This window comes from Haliaeetus albicilla, chromosome 19 (genome assembly GCF_947461875.1).
Source record: "Haliaeetus albicilla chromosome 19, bHalAlb1.1, whole genome shotgun sequence".
In the NCBI taxonomy this organism is placed as follows: Eukaryota; Metazoa; Chordata; class Aves; order Accipitriformes; family Accipitridae; genus Haliaeetus; species Haliaeetus albicilla.
The window spans coordinates 20,964,065-20,987,655 of NC_091501.1; the positions used below are offsets into that span (position 1 = coordinate 20,964,065).

At 45.7% G+C, this 23,591-nt stretch overlaps 1 protein-coding gene across 5 annotated transcripts; it reads left to right on the plus strand.

The window, feature by feature from the left end:
- Positions 1–179: 179 nt before the first annotated feature.
- On the plus strand, positions 180–21,652 carry TCAF2 (TRPM8 channel associated factor 2). 5 transcript variants are annotated; one of them, XM_069806718.1, is made up of 9 exons: positions 180–788; positions 8,839–8,959; positions 9,778–10,411; positions 12,757–13,727; positions 14,360–14,454; positions 15,461–15,674; positions 16,534–16,773; positions 18,630–18,967; positions 20,406–21,652. In XM_069806718.1, exons 3-9 carry the CDS (start codon positions 9,795–9,797, stop codon positions 20,649–20,651), a joined length of 2,721 nt encoding a protein of 906 aa, XP_069662819.1. In that variant the 5' UTR covers positions 180–788; positions 8,839–8,959; positions 9,778–9,794; the 3' UTR covers positions 20,652–21,652. The 5 variants fall into 5 exon arrangements, with proteins under 5 accessions (XP_069662819.1, XP_069662822.1, XP_069662821.1 ...); XM_069806721.1 differs by lacking the exon at positions 180–788 and adding an exon at positions 820–3,885; XM_069806720.1 differs by lacking the exon at positions 180–788 and having other exon boundaries at positions 3,938–8,959.
- Positions 21,653–23,591: the final 1,939 nt, after the last annotated feature.

A 23,591-nucleotide genomic window follows, 5' to 3' on the forward strand; every position in this document is an offset into this window, starting at 1 on the left:
CGGGGGGGGGGAGGGAGGGAGGGACCGAGAAGTTTCTAGAGAGGCGGCCGGGCTGCCGCAAAGCGCCCGGCCGTGCCGCGCCGTGCCAGGGGCCGGGGTGAAAGTGCGGGTCGCCCCGGGGGGGCGGAGAGGCCACGGCTGGCGGGGCGGGAGGGGGAAGGCGGGCGCCTGGCATTGCGTGGCCGGGGGGGGGGGGGGGGAGCTGAGGAGGAGGAAGAGTTTATTCAGGAGAGGAGGGAGGGCGCGCTTTTACAGCGCTGGGCGCCCGGGGCAGGTGCGCCCACCTCTCGCAGGTGGAGCAGGGGGGCCCGGCCCGGCGGCGAGGAGAAGCCGCTGCGCCCTGCCCTGCCTTGCCTTCCCTTCCCTTCACCTGCCCTGCCCTGCCTTCCCTTCCTTTCCCTTCCCTTCCCCTGCCCTGCCCTGCCTTGCCTTGCCTTCCCCTGCCCTGCCTTGGAACAGTTTTACTCGTAAGCTGCACTTAGTGTAAAACTAACCCTCCTGCCACCTCAGTATTTGCAGTCCGTTGCAGATGCGTGGGCTTCTTTTCTTTTTGCCCGCCACGTTTTTGGATGATTAAAGGAAAGGCCGTAGAAACGGGCTGGGAAGCAACGGGCCGGCAGCAAGGGTGCAGCCTGGGGAGCTTGGACATCCCTTGGGGTGCCGGGCTGGGGATCCTGCTAGAAAACCACGTGCTTGAAAACGGTTTCTTACCCTGGACCAGGAAAGGTGAAGACATACATAGGGTGCAGAGTGTAAGTTCTGCGGCTTGCCCATCCGTATCCATCCTGGTAAGTAACACCGTTTTGTGCCTTGGCCTGCTGCTGGAGTATTGGGGGATGCATCAATAAAAAGAGATGCTCCCTCTGAATATTAAGAGCATTAGTGCAAGTGTAGAGGAATTAGCAGACTGTGTTCTGGGCTTACTTGGCACCTGTACAAATCTCATGGGCCGTATGCTACTTTTGGCCAAATCATTTGCAACTTCCAATGATGTAGAATCAGACCAGGACCTTGTCCATCATTTCAGGCATAAATAACTAAAGCAAAAGTGTTAAAACGCGTTCAACCTTCCACTGCAACCCGTTAACACCGGCTCCCTGGGCCACCTCACATAGCTTTGCGTGCTCCCTGTGTCAGGCAGCACCTTCCCCACCCTTCTTGAACTTTCCTTTCCCCTCTCCTCCGGCTTTCCACAGGCGCTGGGCGGGCAGGCTGCCACACAACAGACCTGCCTTCCTGCCTGCAGCAGTCACTCCACACCGTTGTCTCCAAAAATGAGCTGGGGCTGCGCAAACCGTGGCTGTATTGTGCACACCCGTTGAGCAGCTGAGGAAAGGACAGATGCCTGCTTGTTGTGTGCCCTCTGCTTTTGCATCTTCAGCCTGATGTTTGATCCTTCAGGAACAAAACCTGTCGCTGAAGGTGACAGGGAAGAGGCTCACAGGCTGGTGTTCAGTGTTCCAGAGTTGCTTTTCCAAACTGCATTGCCATCTCAGGGCACAGGCCCATGCAATGCAGGCCTCTAAGTTCAGAAGGGATCCCTGGAAAGGCTGCAGAAGGTTTGGCAGCAGTATGTGGGATTGTTCTCTGAGTATGCATGTTGCATCTGTCCTGACTGTGCGTGCAACCTGGAGTTGTTCTGTGCCAGTATAAAGCTGCGTCTGTGCACAGTGCACAATGACTCCAGCAGCCTTAGGTTGGCTGTGCCGATGCCAAAGGAAAGTAGCAGCAAAAGAGCTTAAATAAAGAACCTGTAGTTACTTTAGCAGGTGGGTGTAAACTGCAAAATCTACAGGTTTCCCCTGAAAAAGAGCACACTTTTCAACCCCAAGTGAACATACACTTTGGTGCACTTTCAAACTGAGTAAGTAGGGGGAAGGTGGAGAGGGAAAGATACAGTTGTGGTTTCTGGGTGCATTTGGTCTAGAAGCTTCTAGCTGCTATCAATCTGCAGTTTAACAGGGATGAGTTATTTGCTGGCGGATGAAATCTGTAGGCGGTACAAAGCTGGTTCTGTGCATAGACCCTGGGCCTTGATGCACTGAGGAACACGGAGGGAAGCATCTAAGTTGGTACTCATCCAGCAGGTCTAGCAGGTCTTGTTAGGGGAGGCACAGGTAAAACATGGGAGATACTTCTTCATCCGTCCCCTGACTAATGAGTCTGTATGGTACTGAATTTACATTCTTCAGTCAGCACTAACACACAAGTTCTCTGCACTCCCAATTCATCGGGTCTGACCTCTCTTTTCACTTAGACTTTCTAATAATAAACCAACTATATGTTGGTTTAAAGTAAGTTTTTGCTGGTCATTTGCCTTCTGTTTGACAATGAAGTTTCTGTTTGGGACTAGTACTTTTTCAGCTGTATGTTGTATACTTCATAATCCAGCATTTTAAAATTGCAGTATGTGGAAATGGTGCCAAATTAGCTACAACTGCCAAACATGCTAGTACCAAGTTTAGGAAAGTGATCAATAGTCAAAAGGAGAGGAGATCTTTTGGTGGAGATCTTTTACAAGTGTTAGATATCTCGTATATTTTCAGTCATTCCCTTCTTTTCAACATAGCAGTGCAAAAACTCTTACATAAGTAATTTAGACCCAGTACTGTGGGCTGTGTCCCTTACTAACTTTTCAAAGACTGCTTAGATATTTTTTAAGGGCCTCTCTTAGGGTGCAAAAGACAAAAGCTGAAAGTGGGCTGTATGTGAAGGGCTTTATGGAAAAGCGGGCAGAAATAGTAGAAAAAAGGTAGTGAGTGTTTTAGGTGATGTTAATGCCATAATGCTTTTGCCAGGTTATGTATGGGTGGAAGGCAGGTCAGAATAGTCTACCCTGTCATTTAAGCCTTGTTTTAAGCCTCTTTTAAGGCATGTTTATAGTACCACAGCATTGGAAAGGAGCCTTAGTCTCATGTCAGGCCTATTTTCAGAAGATACACAGTACAGACGGTTTTGAAACTAAAGACAGTAACTAATCAAGGTGGGGGGAATACAAAAGAAAGATTTCAGAACTTGATGGGTATGCTTAGGAGGGGTGAAAATGAAAAATTTGGCAATAGCTTGCAGGCAGAGTGAAAGATAAGTGAGATGATTGCCTAAAACAGCAGAGAATAGCCTGGGCAGTAAAATGTCCTGAAAAACAACTAATTGCAGCAAGAGTCTGGAACAGCCTCCCAGAACATGAAGCCTATCCAAAGCTAGACTGCAACGTGCTAGATTTATGAACAGGCTTATATAAAGGCGTGATAGAGATAACAAGGTTTGGACATAAAACATGAAAGATGGTGTGGGGCAACACAGCTCAGCTGTAGCTTTATCGGCTGGTCCTGCACAGGCAAGGGCAGGACTTGAGGTGGCCTACCCCATTGAGAAGGAAGGACCTTTGGGTGCTGTCAAAGGGTCGACTTCCCGGGTATGTCATGGCTCGAGTCACTGTACTGTGTAGGTTGACCAAAGCCCTGCCATGACAGGCTGTGGCCTGGAGGTTCACTTGCCCAGTTGTGTGGATCAAGCTGGCACCGCAGCCTCACAGGAGCCGGGGATAAGAAGAAGTGAGGAATGCAGGTCTGTGCAAGCTCAAAGATGACAATATGAGGTAACAGCAAACAGAATAACCAAGAAGGGAAGGACCCTGAATATTCCTTTGTGATTGGAACACAAACTGAACCCAAGCTTATCATGAGCACTGGGTTCACGCTTGATTGGGTTCAAAAGACCGAGCGTGGGGCGTAAGAAAGGAATGAAGACAGGAGCCGCACACTCTGCGTCGACTTGGACTCACTGCCGGCTGGCAGGCGGACCGACAGCCCAGCCGTCGGCAGGGACACCCCTGATGGCAACTACCAGGGAAGTCACGGTTCGACCCAGCGTGGCTCGAGTGTGGTGAGGACATTCCTGTGGAAACGAATATCAGAGGCATAGCTCATAGGACATGGGTGAGAGCGATAATTTGTGCACCCATGTTATCTGAAATAAGGCCTCAGAACATCGATTGATTGTAAATATCTATTTAGCTGCAGTAACGAAGAACTAAGTAAACTTGTTACTTTTTTTACTTGGTGTACATTTCTTCTGAGGAATTGCTTGGTTAGTCTCAGAATCCAAAAGAAACCCCAGATGCTCCTCTGTTGGTGTGTCACACTTACACTGAGTTGGAAAAGAATATGATTTAAGAGATCAGGCATAGCTTGTAATACTTCTGCTTGTTACAAAATATAATGGTGCATGATAAGGAGGAAGCAATGTTCCATTTATGTGAATTGCACATTTTTTTTGTTGCAATAAGTGGTGCTACCCTTGAAGTCCACAGTAGGGCACAAACCTTCGTCAGCCTAACCCTACGCCATTAGTGTGACATATCTGTGATAGGCCATTAAGGATACCAGCCGCTGCCCACCACCTGAGTTACACCTTGCCTGTTCTTCATTTTCAGCTTCAGTGAGCTGTCCCAGTATCCCTGCTTTCCCTTGTTCCCCGGCAGTATATAGCAAAACAAGTCGTGTGCTGTCCTTTTAGTTTAGAAGGGATACAGTTGTTGTTTTTCCTTATCCTTTACCACATCACTGCAGACTATAGTAAATTGGCATGGCCCACATGCAAAGAGCATTGTACCTTTTCTCTGTTCCTTTTCAAATGAAAACAGTGGTGGTACACTCATCCCCTGCTTTAAAACCTAGCAACATTTAACGGGAAATGATCTGAGCTGTTATATAGCAGGCATGCAAATGTGACTCAACCCCTCCAGCGGGGGATTGGAAAAGTGCTCTGTATCTGCAGTTCCGGGAGATTTCTGAGCTGCTCTGCTCCTTGTTCACCAACAGATGTCAACACTTCTCTAAAGCTACAGGCCGTAGGACTGGCATTTAGGCAAGTTCTCACTTTTTAAAAATTATTTTCTAGTAAGGTTACGATTCCTTCTCCTGTGCTTCTGTACATTACTTTCTATTATCTGGTAATTTCATTTATGTGATATGTGCTGTCCTTTTTAGATCACAGATGTAGAATTCTAAAAAGACTGAACAGCACTTTTTTGTGTAGACGTCTCTTCTGATTTAGCATATCCCTGTCTTTACTGATCGTAGCCCATCAGCCTGCTTTCAGTTCATAGGAAGTTAGTAAAATTAATTTTAATTAAGATGTTAATTACCTTTCCAAATGCAAAATTATTGTAAAATACCCAGACAGATGTCATCAGTTGCTTTCATTTTGTTATTTCCTTGCCTTATCTTTAAAAGCAATTAAGATTGCTGGACAGATGTATGTGTAGACGCTCAGGTTTTCTATTGCTTTGCATCCTTTTAGCCGGTGACTGTACCCTAAAGTGTGCACGTTAACACTACCAGAAAGGATGGGCAACTCCTGTTTTTTTTCCTTAAAACACAGCAGCATTTTACTAGGCTTGGAAATTGTAGTGTTTTGTAATCTACTGTTGTAAAGTGCCATATGAAAATAACACCGATAACAGTAATTACAGATGGCAATTGCCTGGTTGATTCTGCTGTACTTTTACTAAGAATTTTTTTTTTTTCATCGTTTTTATCGGTTTTCAATCTGTTTTCTAATAACTAAACACTGTAATTGTAAAAAAAAAATACAATACAGTAACTTCCTTTGGTAATTGTTTTCTTGACCTAATTTTAGAGTTGTCATTAATTTACAACCTAGTATACTTCTTCTTTGGCTCTATTTTCCTTTGATGTATTTAGCTTTTTTTTTTTTTTTTTACTTTTGTTATGTAACATTAGAGAGGCTTTTTTTGATGTATTTGTTTCTAACTTTGTCTTTTCCATGCAAGCTTTCTTGCTTGGCTGCCTCCCACCTCTCCATCCCACTTCTCTAGCTGCGTCAGGGGAAGTTCAGCTTGGACAGAAGGAAAAAGTTCTTCACTGAGAGGGTGATCGGTCACTGAACAGCCTCCCCAGGGAAGTGGTCATGGCACCAAGCCTGTCAGAGTTCAAGGAGCATCTGGACAACGCTCTTAGTCATATGGCTTAGTTTTAGGTAGTCCTGCGAGTAGTAGGAATTTGGACTTGATGATCCTTATGTGTCCCTTCCAACTTGAGATATTCTACGATTCTATGATCTCCAGTAGGTGCCTTCTTTTACCATAGTTTTGAGCAGTTCTTTATGAAAGGTTGTTGTCCAAGTTTAAGTGTTGTATTCTCTTTTGCACGCAATCCATTATACCTGAATTTATTGCTTCATCTCACCACCCTTCTTGCACATTGCTTGATCTTTACATTTCTTACTGCTTTAGCCTACCCCACTGGTGGCTTCATGGTGCTTATGCATTCACAGGTGTTGAAAAGGGTGGTGAAGCATGCAGAACACACCTGAGATATTCAGTCCTGAGAGTCGTCGTTTCCATCTTCAGGTTAACACAAATTTGAGCCCATTCTCAAGTGGTCCAGCTTCAGAGTTACCCTGGATGCTGTACATATGTGAGCACACAGTGGCTAAGACTGAGTTCCTCAGCTCCTGCAGGGCAGAGCCTGAGCACATCACTCCCCTAACATCAGCCCAGGCTCTCGCTTCTATGCTTAAGCCAGCTCTAGAGCCCACTTACTCTTGCAGTACAGACACTGCCTTTCTTTAGAAGAATATGCCATAGAACTTTCACATACACTTGCAGTGTTTATGTATGTTAAATTTGCATTTGTGCTACACAGCACACGAGTCATAGAATCACATAATCATAGAATGGTTTGGGTTGGAAGGGCCTTTCAATGATCACCTAGTCTAACCCTCTCGCCCTGCTGGGACATCTTGCAGTAGGTCAGGTTACTCAAAGCCCTGTCCAATCTGGCTTTGAACAATTCCACTGATGGGGCATCCACAGCTTCTCTGGGTAACCCATTCTGGTGTCTCACCGCCCTCATCATAAAAAATTTCTTTCTTATATCCAATCTAAATCTACCCTCTTCCAGTTCAAAACCTTGTTGGTGATGAACAGATAGAATGAATGTAAGTACTTTTGTCTCTTCAGCAAATGCTGAATGTCAGCATTCCTCTCCTTGTTCAGTTTGTTGATAAACATGTTAAGAAGCAAGAGTGCACTGATTCTTTGCAGCATGCTTGGTGCTTGGTTGCTGTGCAGGCAGCTAGCCTGTAAATCTGAAGAGAGGAAAGACTGGAAAACCCAAGAGTCCCCCCTATTTAGGAAGAGCAGCCAAATCCCTAGGAATTGGGTCTCTCTCGCTCACTTGGGCTGCCTGTGTTCTTAAGAAGTGATCCACTCCAGTGGCTGTCCTGTGCCTTTTGTCCTGTTCCTCTCAGATATTGCACAATCCCATACTTTTTACTCATGGAGATCCTCACAGGCTTTACAGGGACCTTAAAGACTCACCCCAAAGTGACTGAGCAGTTGACACATAAAGTCTGTTCCCTTATTCTGGCAGCACGGGATGCTGCCAGGGAAAGGGCCCTTAGAGCCCCCCCCTAGGTCATCTGTCTCCCAGAGATATTCTTCCTGAGTGGACCAAGGGATATTCCTTCCTTTGTAGTACATCCCTTTTGCTGGGGCGTGATGGCTCCTGGACAGCAGATGATGGAATCTTAAGTCTGCATTTAATGAAGCCTCAATACCTTCCCATCGCGTTTTTGTCCCTTTTCCAGAGACAGAAGAAAGGCTAGAAGAGAATTGGTCATCTGGCAGGATTTATAAATGTATGCTTCAATACCTACTCTCAATATCCTCGGCTCTGCAGGGAGTGGGAACTGTCTGGAGGTGAGAGGTGGAAGGGGCAGGAGGGAGGACAAGGAATCGAGAGTTTTTGACTCGTTCAAGACACTGTCATGGAGGGTTTGCACTACATGTTAAGATGGGAGGCAGCTAGGAGCCAAGATCTTCCCCTTCCCTCTGTGTATGCCCAGATCTAGTAGTTGTTTCCTCCTAATTGACATGACAGACATACAGCTCAATCTTCTGCAGCTTCCTGCAATTCTTGTTAAGACATGGGTGTTTCTGTCCCTGCTGTGACTTCTCCCTTCTCTCTCTAGAAAGAGGAGTTGGCCTCTAGTTGTTTCTGCTCTGGGTCTAATGATTATACTTCCTTCTTTCTCTCCACACTGAAATGGTTAATACAATGGAAACTGAGAAATTGTGATTACATAGAAGTTGTACCACAGTCAGTGTATCAGTACAGGTACAATAGTATCAAATCCACAGAAGCCACCAGAAAAAAACTTTAGTATTTTCCCAAGCTGTGTTACTACGTTGTTGCACAATTCCTGGTAAAACAACATAAACCACTTAGACCTTGTATTTGCCTTTAAATGTAGGGTTTATTCAAACCCAGGGAAACAAAGCTGGAATTCAGACTAAGCCAGCAAACAAGCACTAAATTACTGGGCAATGTAGTTTTTACTCTATGTTAATCAGCAGCTTTGACTCATAAATTGTATGTAGAACAACAGTGGGGTCCCATGAGAGTTTGGGTGAAAAACAGGATCTTCCAGGCATGTCCAGAGGATAAGCAATGGGAGTGATACTGTCGTCCTTGATCAGGTTGCTGTTTCTGAGCACCCTGGGGCTTGTGACAAACCCAAATCAAGGATGCTGCTTCTCCAGGATTTCTCCATTTTCCTGTGTTTGCATGCCAAGGATTTGCTTTCAGGGTAGCCAAATACAAAATGCATGTGAAGACCAGAGAACACCGCTGCAGTGTTGGCACGGGATGCTGCCAGGGAAGGGCCAGGCCCGCCCCGGAGCAGCTTCTTCCCTTGCCGTAGGCATAGTGCTCCAAGTCAGCCTTGTGAATCCTGAATGACAGGAACTGGGTGGGACTGGGTCATAATTCTCTACCTCAAAACCTTACAACCTTACTGTTTGTGCAGTCACAGCCGCCCCAGCTCGGCAGAAGATAATTTTGGTGAAGAGCTAAGCCAAACTTTCAAGCTGAAGGAGCCTAAATACAGCACGTGTCACCCATTGACCTCAAAGGGCTTGGCAATCTAGGTCAGTACCACTCTCTTTACTTTGTAGATGGGAAAACAGATGAAACAAAGCTACAGAAAAGGGAAATGATTTCCTGGAGATCACACGGCAGTTTGGATCAGGGAACTAGGGCATGAATCTCCTGTGCCCAGACCTGCTCTCCTAGGTACTGTGTGACTTTGACAGTTATTCCAGGGGAGCTGGTTGTCTCCATCATTTTGGCTGACACTTCTCCCCCCCACAGCACCTCTTAATACTAAGCAAGGACTTATAGTGCCTAAACAGAGGTAGAAGAGTACAACTTTGGAATACCATCTTGCAGCAACTGTGTGTAGCTCTGTACATACCCAATTAGGAACTAAAATGTGAACTGCATGTTTGAATTATGCCGTGTGCTGTGTTGATGACGTCTTTTCATTTTCTGGCTATTTCCATGTAAACCTCTCCCAGGCAAGTTCCTAGTAGACTTCCTGGAGCCTCTGGCACTCTCCCTCCCCAAATAAATTGTTAATGAGAAAGTGAATACTTCTATATCCATGTTCTCCTCTATGATGCAAAACAGAATTTGTTGAAACAGTCACTTTATTTTCCTCCATCATCTTGGTATACTTGCCACTTCTGTTTAAATGGTAAATAGTGTGATAACAAAGCCAAACAAGCAAACAACAAAAAAATCCCAAATCCCTGAAAAAGTTGTGTCCACAAAGCTGCTTCCCATAAATTATTCCCATTTGTTTGGAACTCCTACTAGACAACAAAGAAATTACTCCACAGGGTTGTTATAGCTGTTCTTTATAGCTGAGCCATACTGTAATGAATGTTGGTCTTCTCTCCACCAGATAGGAGTGACCTGAAGATGAAACCCTCTGCCACCTATGAGCTGTTAGTGGACGGTATTGGGCCATGGGACTTCACTGGCAGTTTTGTTCCTTGTGAGCTGCTACTTGTTGGAGAGGATGCCTACCCTATACTTGTGAGCTCTAAGAAGCAGGTTCTGATTGCCGTTTCACAGTATGGGAAGGGCCGGATGGTCGTTGTTTCCCATGAAGGAATCTTGAAGGACTCCAACTTTTCCCAGTTCCTCAGAAATGCTGTGGAGTGGCTCAAGCCCTCGCCCGAGGCCCTGGTTGGGGTCCATCCTCATTTGGATTCCCTCTCCCAGCTGCTGCTCCAGGCTGGCACCAAAGTACAGGCTGGGGCAGAGCTCAGCTGCTCCCTGGGGGTGTACTGTATGGACGCCTATGACAGCACACAGGCGAAAGACCTGGTTGGCTTTGTAAAGGGGGGTGGAGGGCTGCTCATTGGAGGCCAAGCCTGGTACTGGGCTAGTCAACATGGCAAGGAGAAGGTGCTGTTTGAATTCCCTGGGAACCAGGTGACCAGCGTGGCTGGCGTGTACTTCACAGGAAACGCAGTGGAGAAAGGCATCTTCAAAGTCTCCAAGAAAATTCCTAAGATCCCATTAATTGTCCCGTGAGTATCTCAGTTGCTCTCTATTTAAACAACTGATCAGGCTGTGCAGGTGAGGTGTTTATAGAAGAGTCGTGAGGTTAGAGATGAGGATGATGGTGAATGCTGGTTCTTTAATAGCCAGGATGGGATGCAATTGTTGTCTTCCAATTCAAGGGGGACCTTCGTGCTGTTTGCAGTCAGAAAGAATGGTGTCTTTGATTGCTTCCAGGGCAGCTGGGCCAGGCCCGGGGAATTCATTCAAGGGGAAGGAAATGAGGGGAGCCATCTTTTAGAGCAGTCTGCCTGACCAAGTGTGCCTGAGTGCAACACACAGCAACATGGGGACAGGAGGAGGAACTCCTCTCTCTCTCCTCACACGTGTGCACATTCAGAACAACCTTCCCACAGTTCAAAACCAGGCTGGAGATGGAGCATCAGGCCAGCCCTCTGGGCCAGGCTGTGGCTGGCAGCTGCTAAACCTGTTTGGCCTGTTACCTGCAGAAACTCATCTTCTGCAAGTGAAACCCCGGGGCTGGTGCAGAGCTGAGGAGGCGGGCTGGGTGCCAGCTCCCTTCTCAGCTTCTGACACAGGCTGTGGGCAAGAAATCTCCATACTCCCAGTTTGTTTGGAATTCCAGCCTGGCCCTTTGGATCCTGGAGCCGCAGGTGTAAAACTCAGGGCTGTTGTGGCTCGTATCTCACAGCCGACCAGGCAGTGGAGTCCTGGGCATTGCTCTGCTGTCTTTCTCTACCTCCCCTTGCCAGTGGGTGTGCCAGGCTGTGCCTCCGGCCACTCTCTGCTGAGTTACACAGGGCGAAATGGGTTCTCTGAGGAGCATGAGTGCTGCTGCGCTTCCTCTGTGTGGCAGCTTCATTTCACTGCAGTGAAAGCTGCAACAATTACAATAAAATTCCCTGCAAGTCTTTTCCTTGCAGTCTTTTCCTTGTGGATATACAATACTAAATTTCTAATATTTTCAAACAAATAATTGGATTTGATACTTTCTGGATGTTTAATTTGTTTTTCAATAAAGGTAGTAGAAAGCTCTGCTGTTGAATTCAGTGAATTGCTTAGGACACAGCTAACAAATGAAGTTACTTAATTAAAATTTGCCGATTGATTACTGTTCCCACCTGCATTGCGCAGGCATGTTCCCACTGCCTCATGCACAGTGCATGGAAGGGGGGGGGGAGAATTCAGCAGAGAAAAATTACATAGCAATTATCAAGAATTTAAATGGTAACTAACGGTGAATGACACCTTGTTTAGGGTGCTTTTGTGCTGGTTTTGATTGGATCCAGAGCCACAGAGAAATTTAGGTACCTAATTTCTGTGCAACAGATCAGCTCCATGCATCTGGTCCTTCCTGCTGGCTTTGTTTAACCCACAGAGAATTAGACTGCAGTCCAGGGCAGGTGCTGTGCCATATGCCTGGCATATACTCTGTGTGACAAAGGGTCTCAGTGAGGTAATAACCAAAGAAGAGCTGCAGATTTCATTCCTGTCCTATGGGCGTGCAGAAGGGCAGCATCATTTCTTCTTGAGTTGGCTGCAATGGCCACATAACAACAGATTCTTTCCAGGTGTTGGGGGAAAACTGTGTTTGGCAGAACCAGGAGAAAGTGTCAAAAAGGCAAATGAGAGTAATTCAACGTGTCTTTCTCCACAGTGACATACAGGAGTTATATGGAAATAGCAGAGATAAGAGGGCCTTGCGCAGTATAATCTCTTTATATTGTGGTGACCAACTAGTGGTAATGTGAGGACTATGTGTTAGGGCCTTGATTTAACTTCAAGTCACTCCTCATTTGTCTAGCTGTGCGTCTGCCTGTCCATCTAGCCCACCTGGCCTAGCTATCCTTCCTTCAGTTCTCAGCAGTGGCAGAGGCTGGGAGAGAAGACACAGAGAAATCTTTTGGGCTTTCCTAGTTGATAATGACTCAGGTGGGGTAAATGGAGAAAAGTTTCTGTTACAGGAGATGTGCCAATGCCCACATCATCTGCAGTTTAAACCTGCAGTTTAAAAAGTACGAAAGATCATCTGATTTTTGAGTTTCTGCAATGTATTTAGATTTTCTAGCTGCTCTTCAAAGTCAGAGGCCTAGAAACTTCCTTTTGACCTCTTCTTTCTCTCCTTTTTTTAAATGAGTGCTGAAATTCTTACAGATTTGCTTGGCTGCAAAAACTGAGGCTTTAAAAGGAGCAAAATGAGGTATTGGTGGATTTTTATTTTTTTTAAATGAAAGAACTGACAACGTGATGTAGTAGGATGAGGGAGGAAGAAGAGAGGCAGGGGTGGACAAGGTGGCCTTTTGTGCAAAGGATCTGGGACGGAGGCTGACCTGGACCTCTCTTGGTTCTGCAGGCACCAGGCCAACCTCAGCCTTGATGCTGAGTGTCTCCTGCGTGGTGTGTCGGAGCTGGATTTGGTGACGGGGGGCGCGCCCTCCATCTTGCTGGTGCACGGTGTACTCTCCTTCCCGCTCTGCCTGGACAGCTCGCACCGCTGCCTCTTAGCTGCGGCACGCTACGGCCAAGGCCGTGTCGTGGTGGCCACCCACGAGAGCCAGCTGTTCTCCCCAAAGCTGGCCAGATTCCTGCTCAATGCTGTCCGCTGGCTGGATGCTGGGAGAAAGGGGCTGGTGGGTGTGGATGCCAGCCTGAAGAAGCTGTGTAGCCTCCTCTCTCGGGAAGAGGTGAAGTCGCAGGTGTCGCAGCTGACGGGCGACATCAGCGTCTACTGCTGCTCTTCGTACAGCGACAGAGAGGCCGAGAGGGTTCACGCTTTCGTGGCGGAGGGAGGCGGCCTACTGATTGGAGGCCAGGCCTGGTACTGGGCTTCCCAGAACCACGGCAAAGCTGCTGTGGCACAATATCCTGGCAACAAAATCCTGAACCGCTTTGGGCTGAGCATCCTGGGGCAGAGCGTCCAGGCAGCGAAGCTCCCGGCCGTGGGGTCAGAGGAGCACTACCACTTCCGCAGGGCGCTCGCTCTTTTCAACGGGCACGTAGACAAGCGTGAGGAGCTCAAGGGCCCCTTGAAGGACTGGCTGCGAAGGCTAGCGCAAGACTGCGCTGCCTTTCTGCACATCCCGGCCCACGACTGCCCGGCGTATGCCTCGCTCCACCGCATCCTGACCAAAGTGCTTCAGAGAAGTGGGATCCCGCAGGTCAGCGGGCACTGCCCTGTCAAGAGCAACTCCAAAGAGGCAGTCCTTCTCTGCATGGCGACCGAGCTGTCCCTCACCATGACGGACAGTGCAGCCCTAGTGCAGAAGTCTGCCGCTGGGGTCTGTGCCCCCCCCATCACTGTGGAAATTGATGGCACAAACCCAGGTGAGGAGTGTATCTCCCTTCCTCTTGAGGCATCCTGTCGCTGGGTCGGCGGGGCGCCTGTCCTCGGTGTGCATGTGTCTGCGTACGTCTGAACATGGGCTTTCCTGTAACTTCAGTCAGCTAGAAGTGGGAATTCCTGTGGGCCCCAGCTTGTGCTGGACCAGTCAGTAAGGTAAAATGTGACGTCACTGTCAGGCTGTTATTTAGGACATGTTTTATGACCATTACAACTTCAACTGTGTTTAATACCACCACAGTATCCACCTCTTATGAGGACTTTAGGGTAAGAGGATCCGAGTGGAGGAGGTGTTGAGGTTTTGGTTTCTTTTTTTTCTTATTATTTTTAAAAGATACTAGTAAACACATTTAAGCTTGGCATTTCCAGAAGTTCAAATTTGAGTGGAGTTGCTTGCTTGCTAATGGTATGATGATCTTGTTCACGCTGCTACCCCATTGCTTTAAAACTGCATTTCTGACAGGTTGGGTAAAACGTGAGACAGTTCTGTGTGTGTAGAGCAAGGGAAAAGAAAAGGATGGAAGATTCTTCTGTTGCAGCTTGAAATTTCCAGAATCTGTAACATCAGGCCAAAGAAGTGCTTGACTGTTTAGGACTCTGTTCTCTTACCTTTTAGGTAAGACAGCCTGGAGGAGTACAGGACTCTACCTCCCTGAAGGCCACACAGCAGTTATAACATTCCCTTGCCTGGTGGTCAGTGCTGGTCTGAAGGTAAGCTGTCTCTAGTTTGGCTTCTGTTTACACCGATATATTTGTCAGATCAGCACTCAAAAATAGCACGGAGAAGGGTTTTCTCCTTACTGGTTTTGCTGCCTTTTCAGTCCTTTCCTACTGCTGCCACCCTGTGGCACTTTCAAAGCATTGTCATAATTTTTCGCCTTGTCTCCCACTCTCTTCTGTTGCATTCCTCGTATTTCTGTGTGCTAGCGGGATAACTGAGTGTTGCTGCTGCCTGAAGGCAGCTGTATTTGTTTTGTTATCGTGCAAAGAGAACTGATCAAGGTGATTTTCAGGCCCAAGATAAGTACTTGGACCCTTCTATGCACCAAACTTGGTTCTGTTTCTCCAGATCTCTCATAAGGTACTTTCACAGCACTGTCACTATTGCTCATGTAGATGTACCCAGATCAGTTGTAAACTAGTTACTTGGGATCCTGTTGTCTGCAAAGTACAAAGCAAATGAATGCTTACCTGCTTGGATGTTTTTTGCAGTGAGCTCCCTGCAGCTGAAATGTAAAGTTAACTCAGGTGTTTCTGTCTGATCCTGCAGCCACATGCTGTCTGTTTTACTGTATGAGGACCAAGGAAGAGGCACAATAAAAGGAGCCAGAAGTGATCACATCTCTCCAGCTTATATGTTATAGGATGTGGCTTTGATGCTGGTGAGGGTGAAGGAATGATCAATGCAAGTACAGTGCAGTGAAAAAGTCACTGCAGTACCCTGAACTGCTGATGAAGGATGTAGCTGAATGAGAGTATAGCTGTTAGACTGTCTGAAACAGGGATAGCACTGAACTTCGCCAGCTTTTTTCACTGTATTTACTGCTTCTGGTCATCACAGGCTGAAAACTTGAACTAGGCTGGAGTCAGAAGGCTGCTTCTGTGTGCGTGCCCTGCAGGGACAGTGCTGCAGCAGACAGCTCAGGGTGTTGTGGTAGGTCTTCCACGTCACACTTGGAGCCCTTTGACCAGCTGTTCCTACCCTTCTGTTTGCCAGGTGCAGATTGGGTGTCACACGGATGACCTCTCTCACGCCACAGAGCTGAAACGGGCCCCAGTGGTAATACGTACCTGTGATATCGCCTGTCAGAAACAGTCTGTTTCCTGCCTCTGGGGTGGCCTTATTTATGTCGTAGTACCAGCAAAGAGTGTCCTGGGGAAAGTGCCCATCACGGTGGAAGGGGCAGTCAGAGCTCCTTTCTTCAGGCTTGGTAGGTTTGTTTATCTTGGTGCCTTTCTCCTTACTGTGGCTCACAGATGCTGCTATCCCTGTGACTGAAAGGAAAGATGGTCCTGTGCTTAGGAACGTCTTAGAAATGCCTGGGTTTAGGAATACCCAGATTTAGTTTCCTTGTTTTGTTGTCCTCTGGGATTCTGGGTAAGTAAGTCACTTAGTCACTCTGTGCTTGCTACGTGACAGGAGGTAGGTGAAGGACCTGTCACAAAATGGGCAGGGTTTGTCCAAACCAACATTTCTTGGAGGTTGGAGTTGTCATTTCTGATGGAATCCATTGTGTTGGAGGGAGACAGAGTGACCTCTGCCACGACAAAGGTTGCCCTGCTCTCTGCTTGCTTTACTGTGTCCCCATATGGCCATCTCCAGTCCCTACAGTAAATATCTGCTGAATTTTCCATGTTTCTGTCAGTTTCTCTTCTCTTCCTGTATGCAATTTCTTTTTGCTCTTCTGTCAAACTAAACAAAACTAGGGTTGTTACACAAAACAGCACATGTCCACTGGAGAAGAAGAAATGAGACCGTCAAGAGACACTGGAGAGACCTGATGCTTCTTGTTCTCAGATGGAAAACAGGGATCTGTTCTTGCTATGCTACAACTCTGGTATATGCCAGTCCTTTTCTGTCTGTTTCCCATCCATTAAAGAGCCTGAGGAGACTTCCCAAGTGCAGGATGAGGCTTAACTAGTTAACAGCCACCGCCCCCAGTCATACAACTACCACACATACTGTCTTCCAAGAGAATTTCATGACTGTGGTCTCTTTCTCCAGCTTGACCTCTGAGAGCATGCTCAAAAGTCAGAGCTGTGCCTAACCGATCTTCTGTGTTGATGTAGGGGAGACCTGTGAAAGCCAGTGGAAGGCCTGTATCCGGCACTACCCTGCACCCTGGGCAGAACTGGCTGTTGAGAATCTCATCCTGACAGTGCCGTCTGACAGCATCCGTCACATGGAGAACCCACAGCCGCTGCTGACCCTGTGGAATGAGATCATGGTGGCAATAAGCAAATTGGCAGCCATACCAACAAAATTCCCAAGGCCAGAGAGGATTGTAACAGATGTCCAGATCTCATATGGTAGGTACATTGCCATATGGCCTTGTCAAGCACTAAGAGATAAGTGGCCTCTAGCAGCAATGTCTATTTCTTCAAGGTTATTTTGCTAAAACCAGACTGGGAACATGTGTAAGGTGTTAAATGACTACAACCCTTGCATAATTGTGAGCTACTCCATCAGGACAGAAATGTGGTAAGGAAGGGCTTAAAAAAACGTATTGACCCTTTCAGATGCCTCCCTCACCTCAAAACTGGTGTTGTCTCACTCAGCTGTTCTTCTGCCTGGGTTTGTTGAGAGGCAGAGCTGCTGACTGCAGTGGCTTTGACTCATGTAGTTACTCATTCTCCCTCCTGAATGCACTGCAGAGCCAGTACAGCTGGGAGAGAGCGACCTGATTTCTACTTTTTCCCTGCCTCAGCCACAGGACTGTTCTCACGCATTCAGTGACAATTGTTAAACCTGTGTGTACCCACCTGCTGGAGATGGGCTCCACAAAGGTTATTGTGGGCAAAGCTTAGCCTGAAAAGTTGTGTGTCTGAGATGATAGCAATGGAGAAGTAGAACTGTTATCACTGTCGAAGCTCACGAGTGTGTAGTTTTGCAGCTGATGCTTCCCCACCTCCACTTTTCCAGTTGTGAACTGAGTGCATTTGATCTAGAGTCAAACTATATGGTAAATGTGGAACTTTGCAATACAAGTTTTGTTCAGCTGTTTTTCAAAATAGACTGGTTAAATTCTTTATCCCACAATGAGACAAGGGCTTAGCATAAACCCTGATGTCCTAACCCTTTGCTAAGCCACATGGAAAGAATTTGTTGCACATCTTGGGAGTGTTAAGTTCTGCTATCCTGAGCAAATGCCAGTTAAAAAGATCATAATCTGCAGACATAAAATTCCCTTCTGTTTTGGGTGGACTAAATGGTTTCACTCACATTTCTGGACGTGAACTTTTTGGGTGCCAGTGGCTGCTAAATGCATGTATCCCTCTTATTAAAAAAGAGGGAGCTCAAGATCTTAAATAGTTCCTGCAGGAAGGGAGTTGCCATTCATGTTCCCCAACTTGGGTAGTCTACAAGCTTAGTGTTCAGTCAAAGCCAGCTGTGTAGGCTCCCTTTGTAGTGAGTGTAAAGGGCTGCTTATCCCCTGCTACAATAGCTGTTTGAGTTCAGGGACGTGACTCTTGTATGAAGTTTTGGGAATCTTCAAGAAGAAGGACAAATTAGGGATGGAGACACCAAGTAGGCATAAGTAAAATCCCTTGCAGTGCAATATTCTTGCCTAGCGTGATGCTGGGAAGTTGTTTATAGAATAGGTATCCTGTGAGTTTAAGAACAGGCTTAAGCACGACAAGTTTTGCAGCCCTTAAGCATGACAATCTATGACTTCCATGTGTCTCATCCACACTGCTGACCACTGGAGTGCAGACCTGCAGTATCCACACTCTACCTATGAGGCTCAAGCTCTGCCAGGGTGCTGAATCACATTGTTGCATGGTTGGGTTAGCATCAACTGTGCTCAGTTTGTGAGAATTCAGGTGTATTCTGGGCAATAGTCAGGCTTTTTCCCTCATCCTAAAATCTCAACCTCAGTCCAACCGTGAGTGTATGCTATGTATAAAAAGGGAAAGCAGTCAAAAGTGTGCTTGACTGATAGTTCAGTACTACCTTTACGCTGCTTATTTGACTATTTGTTAGGGTGAAACTTACAGTATTTCCTTATCTCACAAAGGGAAAAATTTGTCATTCATGGTAATACAATGTGGCTTCTGAGATGGAGGAAAGGCACTAAAGAAATGAAAAAAAATACAGTCATTTATGTCTAAAAGGCACTGGGTTGAATACTTACGATGTGCGTTGGTACCTGTCTTTCCTGCAGGCTGGATGCATGCTGGCTATCCCATCATGGGCCACCTAGATTCAGTGAAGGAGATGTTAGACATGAAGCACATGCAAACTACTGGTCTTTGGGGTCCTGTCCATGAGCTGGGACACAATCAACAGCAGCAAGCATGGGAGTTTCCCCCTCATACCACAGAGGCCACCTGCAACCTCTGGTCTGTCTATGTTCATGAGAATGTGCTGGGGATCCCCAGGCATCAGGCCCATCAGGCACTTAGGTCACAGTGTCGGGCAGAAAGGATAAGAGAGTATCTGAAGAAAGGCGCTCAACTAAAGGACTGGGTGGTGTGGACTGCTCTGGAGACATACCTGCAGGTAACTGAGAAAAGCGGGTGTATTAGTGCAGTCAGTGAAGCCTGTGTCAGAAGGATGTCTGCAGCTTGGTGACTCTAGCTGTCATGCTTTGTAAGTGTTTGCTTACAATTTGGATTCATCTTCGGTCCAGAAAGCACCTGAGGGGTGTACAGACAGAGTGTCTAATGCTGATGTCTCCTGAAAACCTTCCTTTGCCAAACTTGGGTTTAGCCACTCGGGGAGAGAGCTTAGTGCAATATACTAATCTTTCTCCCTAGAAGAGAAACAGGAACTGCTTCTTGTTATACAGCATGGGAAAAGGATGATCAAACTTGGGCACAGCTCTTTAATCTGCTGCAGATTTCCTGTGGGACATTGGGCTAGTTGACAAAAGAAGCCTTGGCATTGTAAAGTGTCATTGTAAAGGAAACAGACAGTTTTCACTGTAGACATGTTGTGACAAGGAGTTGGGAAGCGTCTGGGATGGATACTTGAACTCAGGGTCCGGGAGATGCTCCTGCATTCTACAGTTCAGACATAACCTAACATGGTGTGGAGCCTCCTCGGGTATAAACTGGCTTACTGCTTTTGACCTGGCACAAGAGCAGACCTCTTCATCTTCCACTCAGCCTCCTCATGGCTCTCCAGCCTTCTCACAAAAAGATACTGCCTAGTCTGTAGCTAGTTTCAGCTCCAGAGTTTCCATATCAATAGGGGATTATCGAAGGTAGATAACATGCCTGTTTGTTCTGTCTAATGTAGAAGTGCTGTCTCCTGCTTAGCTGTTCCAGCATGATGGAGGATTTGTGGGATGCAATTTAGTGTCAATCTGTTTAGTATCAGAAAGTGAGATGCAGGTCATGGCTTGGTATAGAGCTGTGGACATTGAGTAGACATTCTGCATCCTGTCATGCTGTTCCAAGTCAGCTCTTCATATTAACCTCATCTTGAGCAACTATGTAGGTTTTCCATCCCTCTTTAAACTCATTACTCATGCAACAGCAGTTTTTCTATCCGAATCCCTTTTGTTCTTATTCCTAGCCAAAGCATGCCCTGCTCACAATCTCTCCTTCCTGTTTTCTGATTACTCCTTGTTCTCCTGCCCTCTTTCTGTCTAGGTTTTCTGTCAGTGTCCTCTTTGATGCTTTTTCACTGCACAAGAAGCTTTCCTCTGCCCAAAGCAGCAGCTTGTGTAGTAGTTTGCTGATATTTCTGGCTGCTCCCAATGCATCTTTCATCTCTGTTTTAGAAGGCCAGTGTAATGGGAAGGTGTATTTTTCTGTACTCTAGTGCTGTAAGTTATGCTTTGAAGCCTGAAAGTTGGATGCCTTCATCTAACTTGACATTCATTCTAAAAGACACTGCAGAAACCTATGGAATTTTCTATTGCTTGTAACACAGGAATAATGCCAGTGAAATGAGAACTTCATTGTTTTTACACTATATTCTTCTCCATCAGTTGCAGGAAGGGTTTGGTTGGGACCCCTTCATCCACCTCTTCTCTGATTACCAGAAAATGTCCACCACCCCAAAAGACAACCCTTCTAAGATGAACTTGTGGGCACAGAAGTTTTCTCAGCAGGTGAACAAGAACTTGGCTCCATTTTTTACAGCCTGGGGATGGCCTATCAAGAAAGAACTGTCTCTGGAACTGTCCTCTTTACCCAGCTGGAAAGAGGACCCAATGAGATCCTATAGACCATGAGGGAAAAATACCTAAACCTTGATTTTCATATTAGCTATGGCCTATCTTTTTCTCTTTGTGAGCTGCATGATAGCTCACTGGGTGCTTAGCTTTACACCAAATTCTTTAGCTTCTTGCTGTCAATGGAGGTCAACCCCAATAGAAATTCAACAGAAACTTGTGTGCAGATCAGCAACCACCTAAGTGATCTTCTGAAGGGTTAAAAAACAAATGAGCTTTGTTCTGTGTTCTTTGCCTCAGGAGGAATGTAATTCTGAGTCAATTTAGTTGCCACAGAACCTTTCTCTGACGAAATGGAAGCTTTCAGGGTGGAGCAGTCACTGGAGTGGTCTCAAGGACAATACCAATAGAATATGGATCTTTAAAGCAAATAGTAGCCTCCACAATGTTGTATTCTTCAGTTATTTTCTCAGTAACAGGAGATTTTCACTATGGTTTTGGTTACCTTAAAATCCCTAATTTTTAATCGCTCTGAGTATGCAGAACTTCCACACCTACTATCATGAAAGTGACCTTACAATGCTTATATACAGCTTATATAATACATAGCTGATACTGAAATGCTGTAGATTTCTTCCTATGTTTGTATTACTGTGTGGCCCAGCTTTATGCGAGTAAGTCAGTTGTAAGTTGTAGCTGTCACTCTTACCATAGCATGACAGCAAGATACATGCTGTGCGAGATGGGAGAGTGGAAACAAAGAGGTGACTTGATTGTAGTCAGTAATGGTTTAACTCATCAAAGTCATCAAAGGTTAAAAAATAGGTGCTGACATGATAGCATGAGGGAGCAGAGAGGAGGAGGACAACAAACAGTTCATCAAGAGAGAGGACCAGCCTTTTCCAAGGAGCAACAGAAGTTAATGTTTCTCCCACCTCATTCATAATTGCTTGGCTATTATGGGGGCTGGCAGGCATCTTAATGCTTAGCCTAATAGCATACCAGTCCTAACCCATTCCTGGTGTATCAGCGATAAATAAAACAATCAATGTGGACTTGCAGGTTGTGTATGTGGTCCTACTTTCATGTCTCTATGCCCAGTTAAAAAAGCCTAAATAGAAGTGACCCAAAGATTTATTACAGCAGCTTTACATTTTTGTTCTGGCTCAGATGTGGTTCTGATTTCCCTGTGATTCAATGACCTAATACTTTGCTTTGTCTTTCAAACTTTCCTTCCATTCTTGTTCACTACTAGTATGAGTTGTCCTTCCAATAAAATAAATGCAGAGGCTAATCATAACTTAGACAGTGTTTCAGTACTGGTTTGGTCCTGGTTTGGAGATTCAGAAGAAAATTTACATCGTATAAATATTTAGATCTGACCCTACCTACAAAGCAGATTTCACCCTTAATGAGTTTATGAATAAAAGTTGAGTTCATGTCCATTAAAAAAATGCTCAAAATATTATCAGTTCTGTTACCTACGTATGGCAGGATCTATTCTTTTTTTTCATGAATGGCACAACAAAATGGATCTTGAAATGTTTTAGAGAAAAAAAAAGAGAAATGAAAAGGTGATGGGTTGGATTCTGAGCTAGGATGGATTTGTCCAACCATAGGGATTCTAATGGACAAGCTACAATTTACACCAGCTCTAAATGCAACCTGAAATATTTAGGCATACACAGTAAAAAAATTCAAAATTGGACTAACTCAAAATTAATGTCACCCTCAGAATGTTGTCTGTTCTCCTCCATAAAATAAATTTAAAAAAAAAACCAACAATGTAGCATAAATCAGAGAAAAGATTGGCACATTGCAGGACTGAATTCTGCAATTGCTTATCCACTAGTTATGGTGCATGCTGGAGGAGCCCATCAAAGCAGAAAGGCCACACTGAGATTGTAGCAGTAAGACAAGAAAATGTTAGCACAGAGGCAGACTGCAGAATAACACATGAAACATTTAATAATTTCTGTGAAAATATAGTTCAAGCAGTAGTCACACAGCAATTCAGCATGCAGCCTGAGAAAATCCTAGGACACGCCTGAGACCGACCTGAGCAGGAGCTGAAGTGGAAAAAAGTAAAATAGATTAGGAGGCCAGATTGACCTTAGGAAAAATAAAACCAGAAACAGAAGATTATTGTGCTGTGATAAATTAAGAATGAATGGGTTCACTGGTGAGGTTTTCAAATTACTTATAGACTTATTGGCTTCATTTTTACAGTCAGGTTGCTCTTAGTGGAAATTTGCCTGCTATTGCTATATACTCCCTTCTGCTAGTAGGGAGCTGGAAGCCCAACAAAGATCTGACAAAGACTTTCCTTTTATTACCAGGCTAAGGATGATTTCACTAATAGGTGAAGAGTCAGATTTGCGAAGGTTGCCAAGACACTTGGAGAAACACACAGAGGCACAATACCTCTTCAAGAGCAAAAGTGAAATAAAATCCCAATGACTGTCAATTTTTTTGAGTACTTTTGTATAAGCTTTCTGGCTAGCAGCAAATTATTTTCAAAGATGGCTTTTCCTTTTGTTGGTAGTAAAGAACTCGGTGGTATTAAAGGAGCTGCTGATTTAATAACAGGTTCTGCCCATTTTGATTTCTCAAAATTCAGTTAGCTAGAGAAATTTGTGCTACTTGTATTGATTATTTTAGCCTTTGATTCTCCAGCAGCAACTTCAGGAAGTAATCCACAAATCAAGCACAGCTAAAATGGGATTCATCTGCCCTGATTTGGCCTCCAAAAGTTAGCCATCTCAACCGGAGCTGCTCACCCAAGGCTCCCTTTAGTGCCAATGCAGAGAAACAGGCACCTGCAGAGGGTAGTTCATCCTGTAAGACCGCGTAGAGGATTTGCCCTTTGGAGGTCTCTGTTTCTCTTTAAGGTAGGTTAGATGAATCATCACCTTAACATGAAAGAAAGTTAACTCTGCAGTATGCCAGTGATGCACATGATTTTTTTGACCACTTTCCTCAGGTGTTCAGTGCTATGTA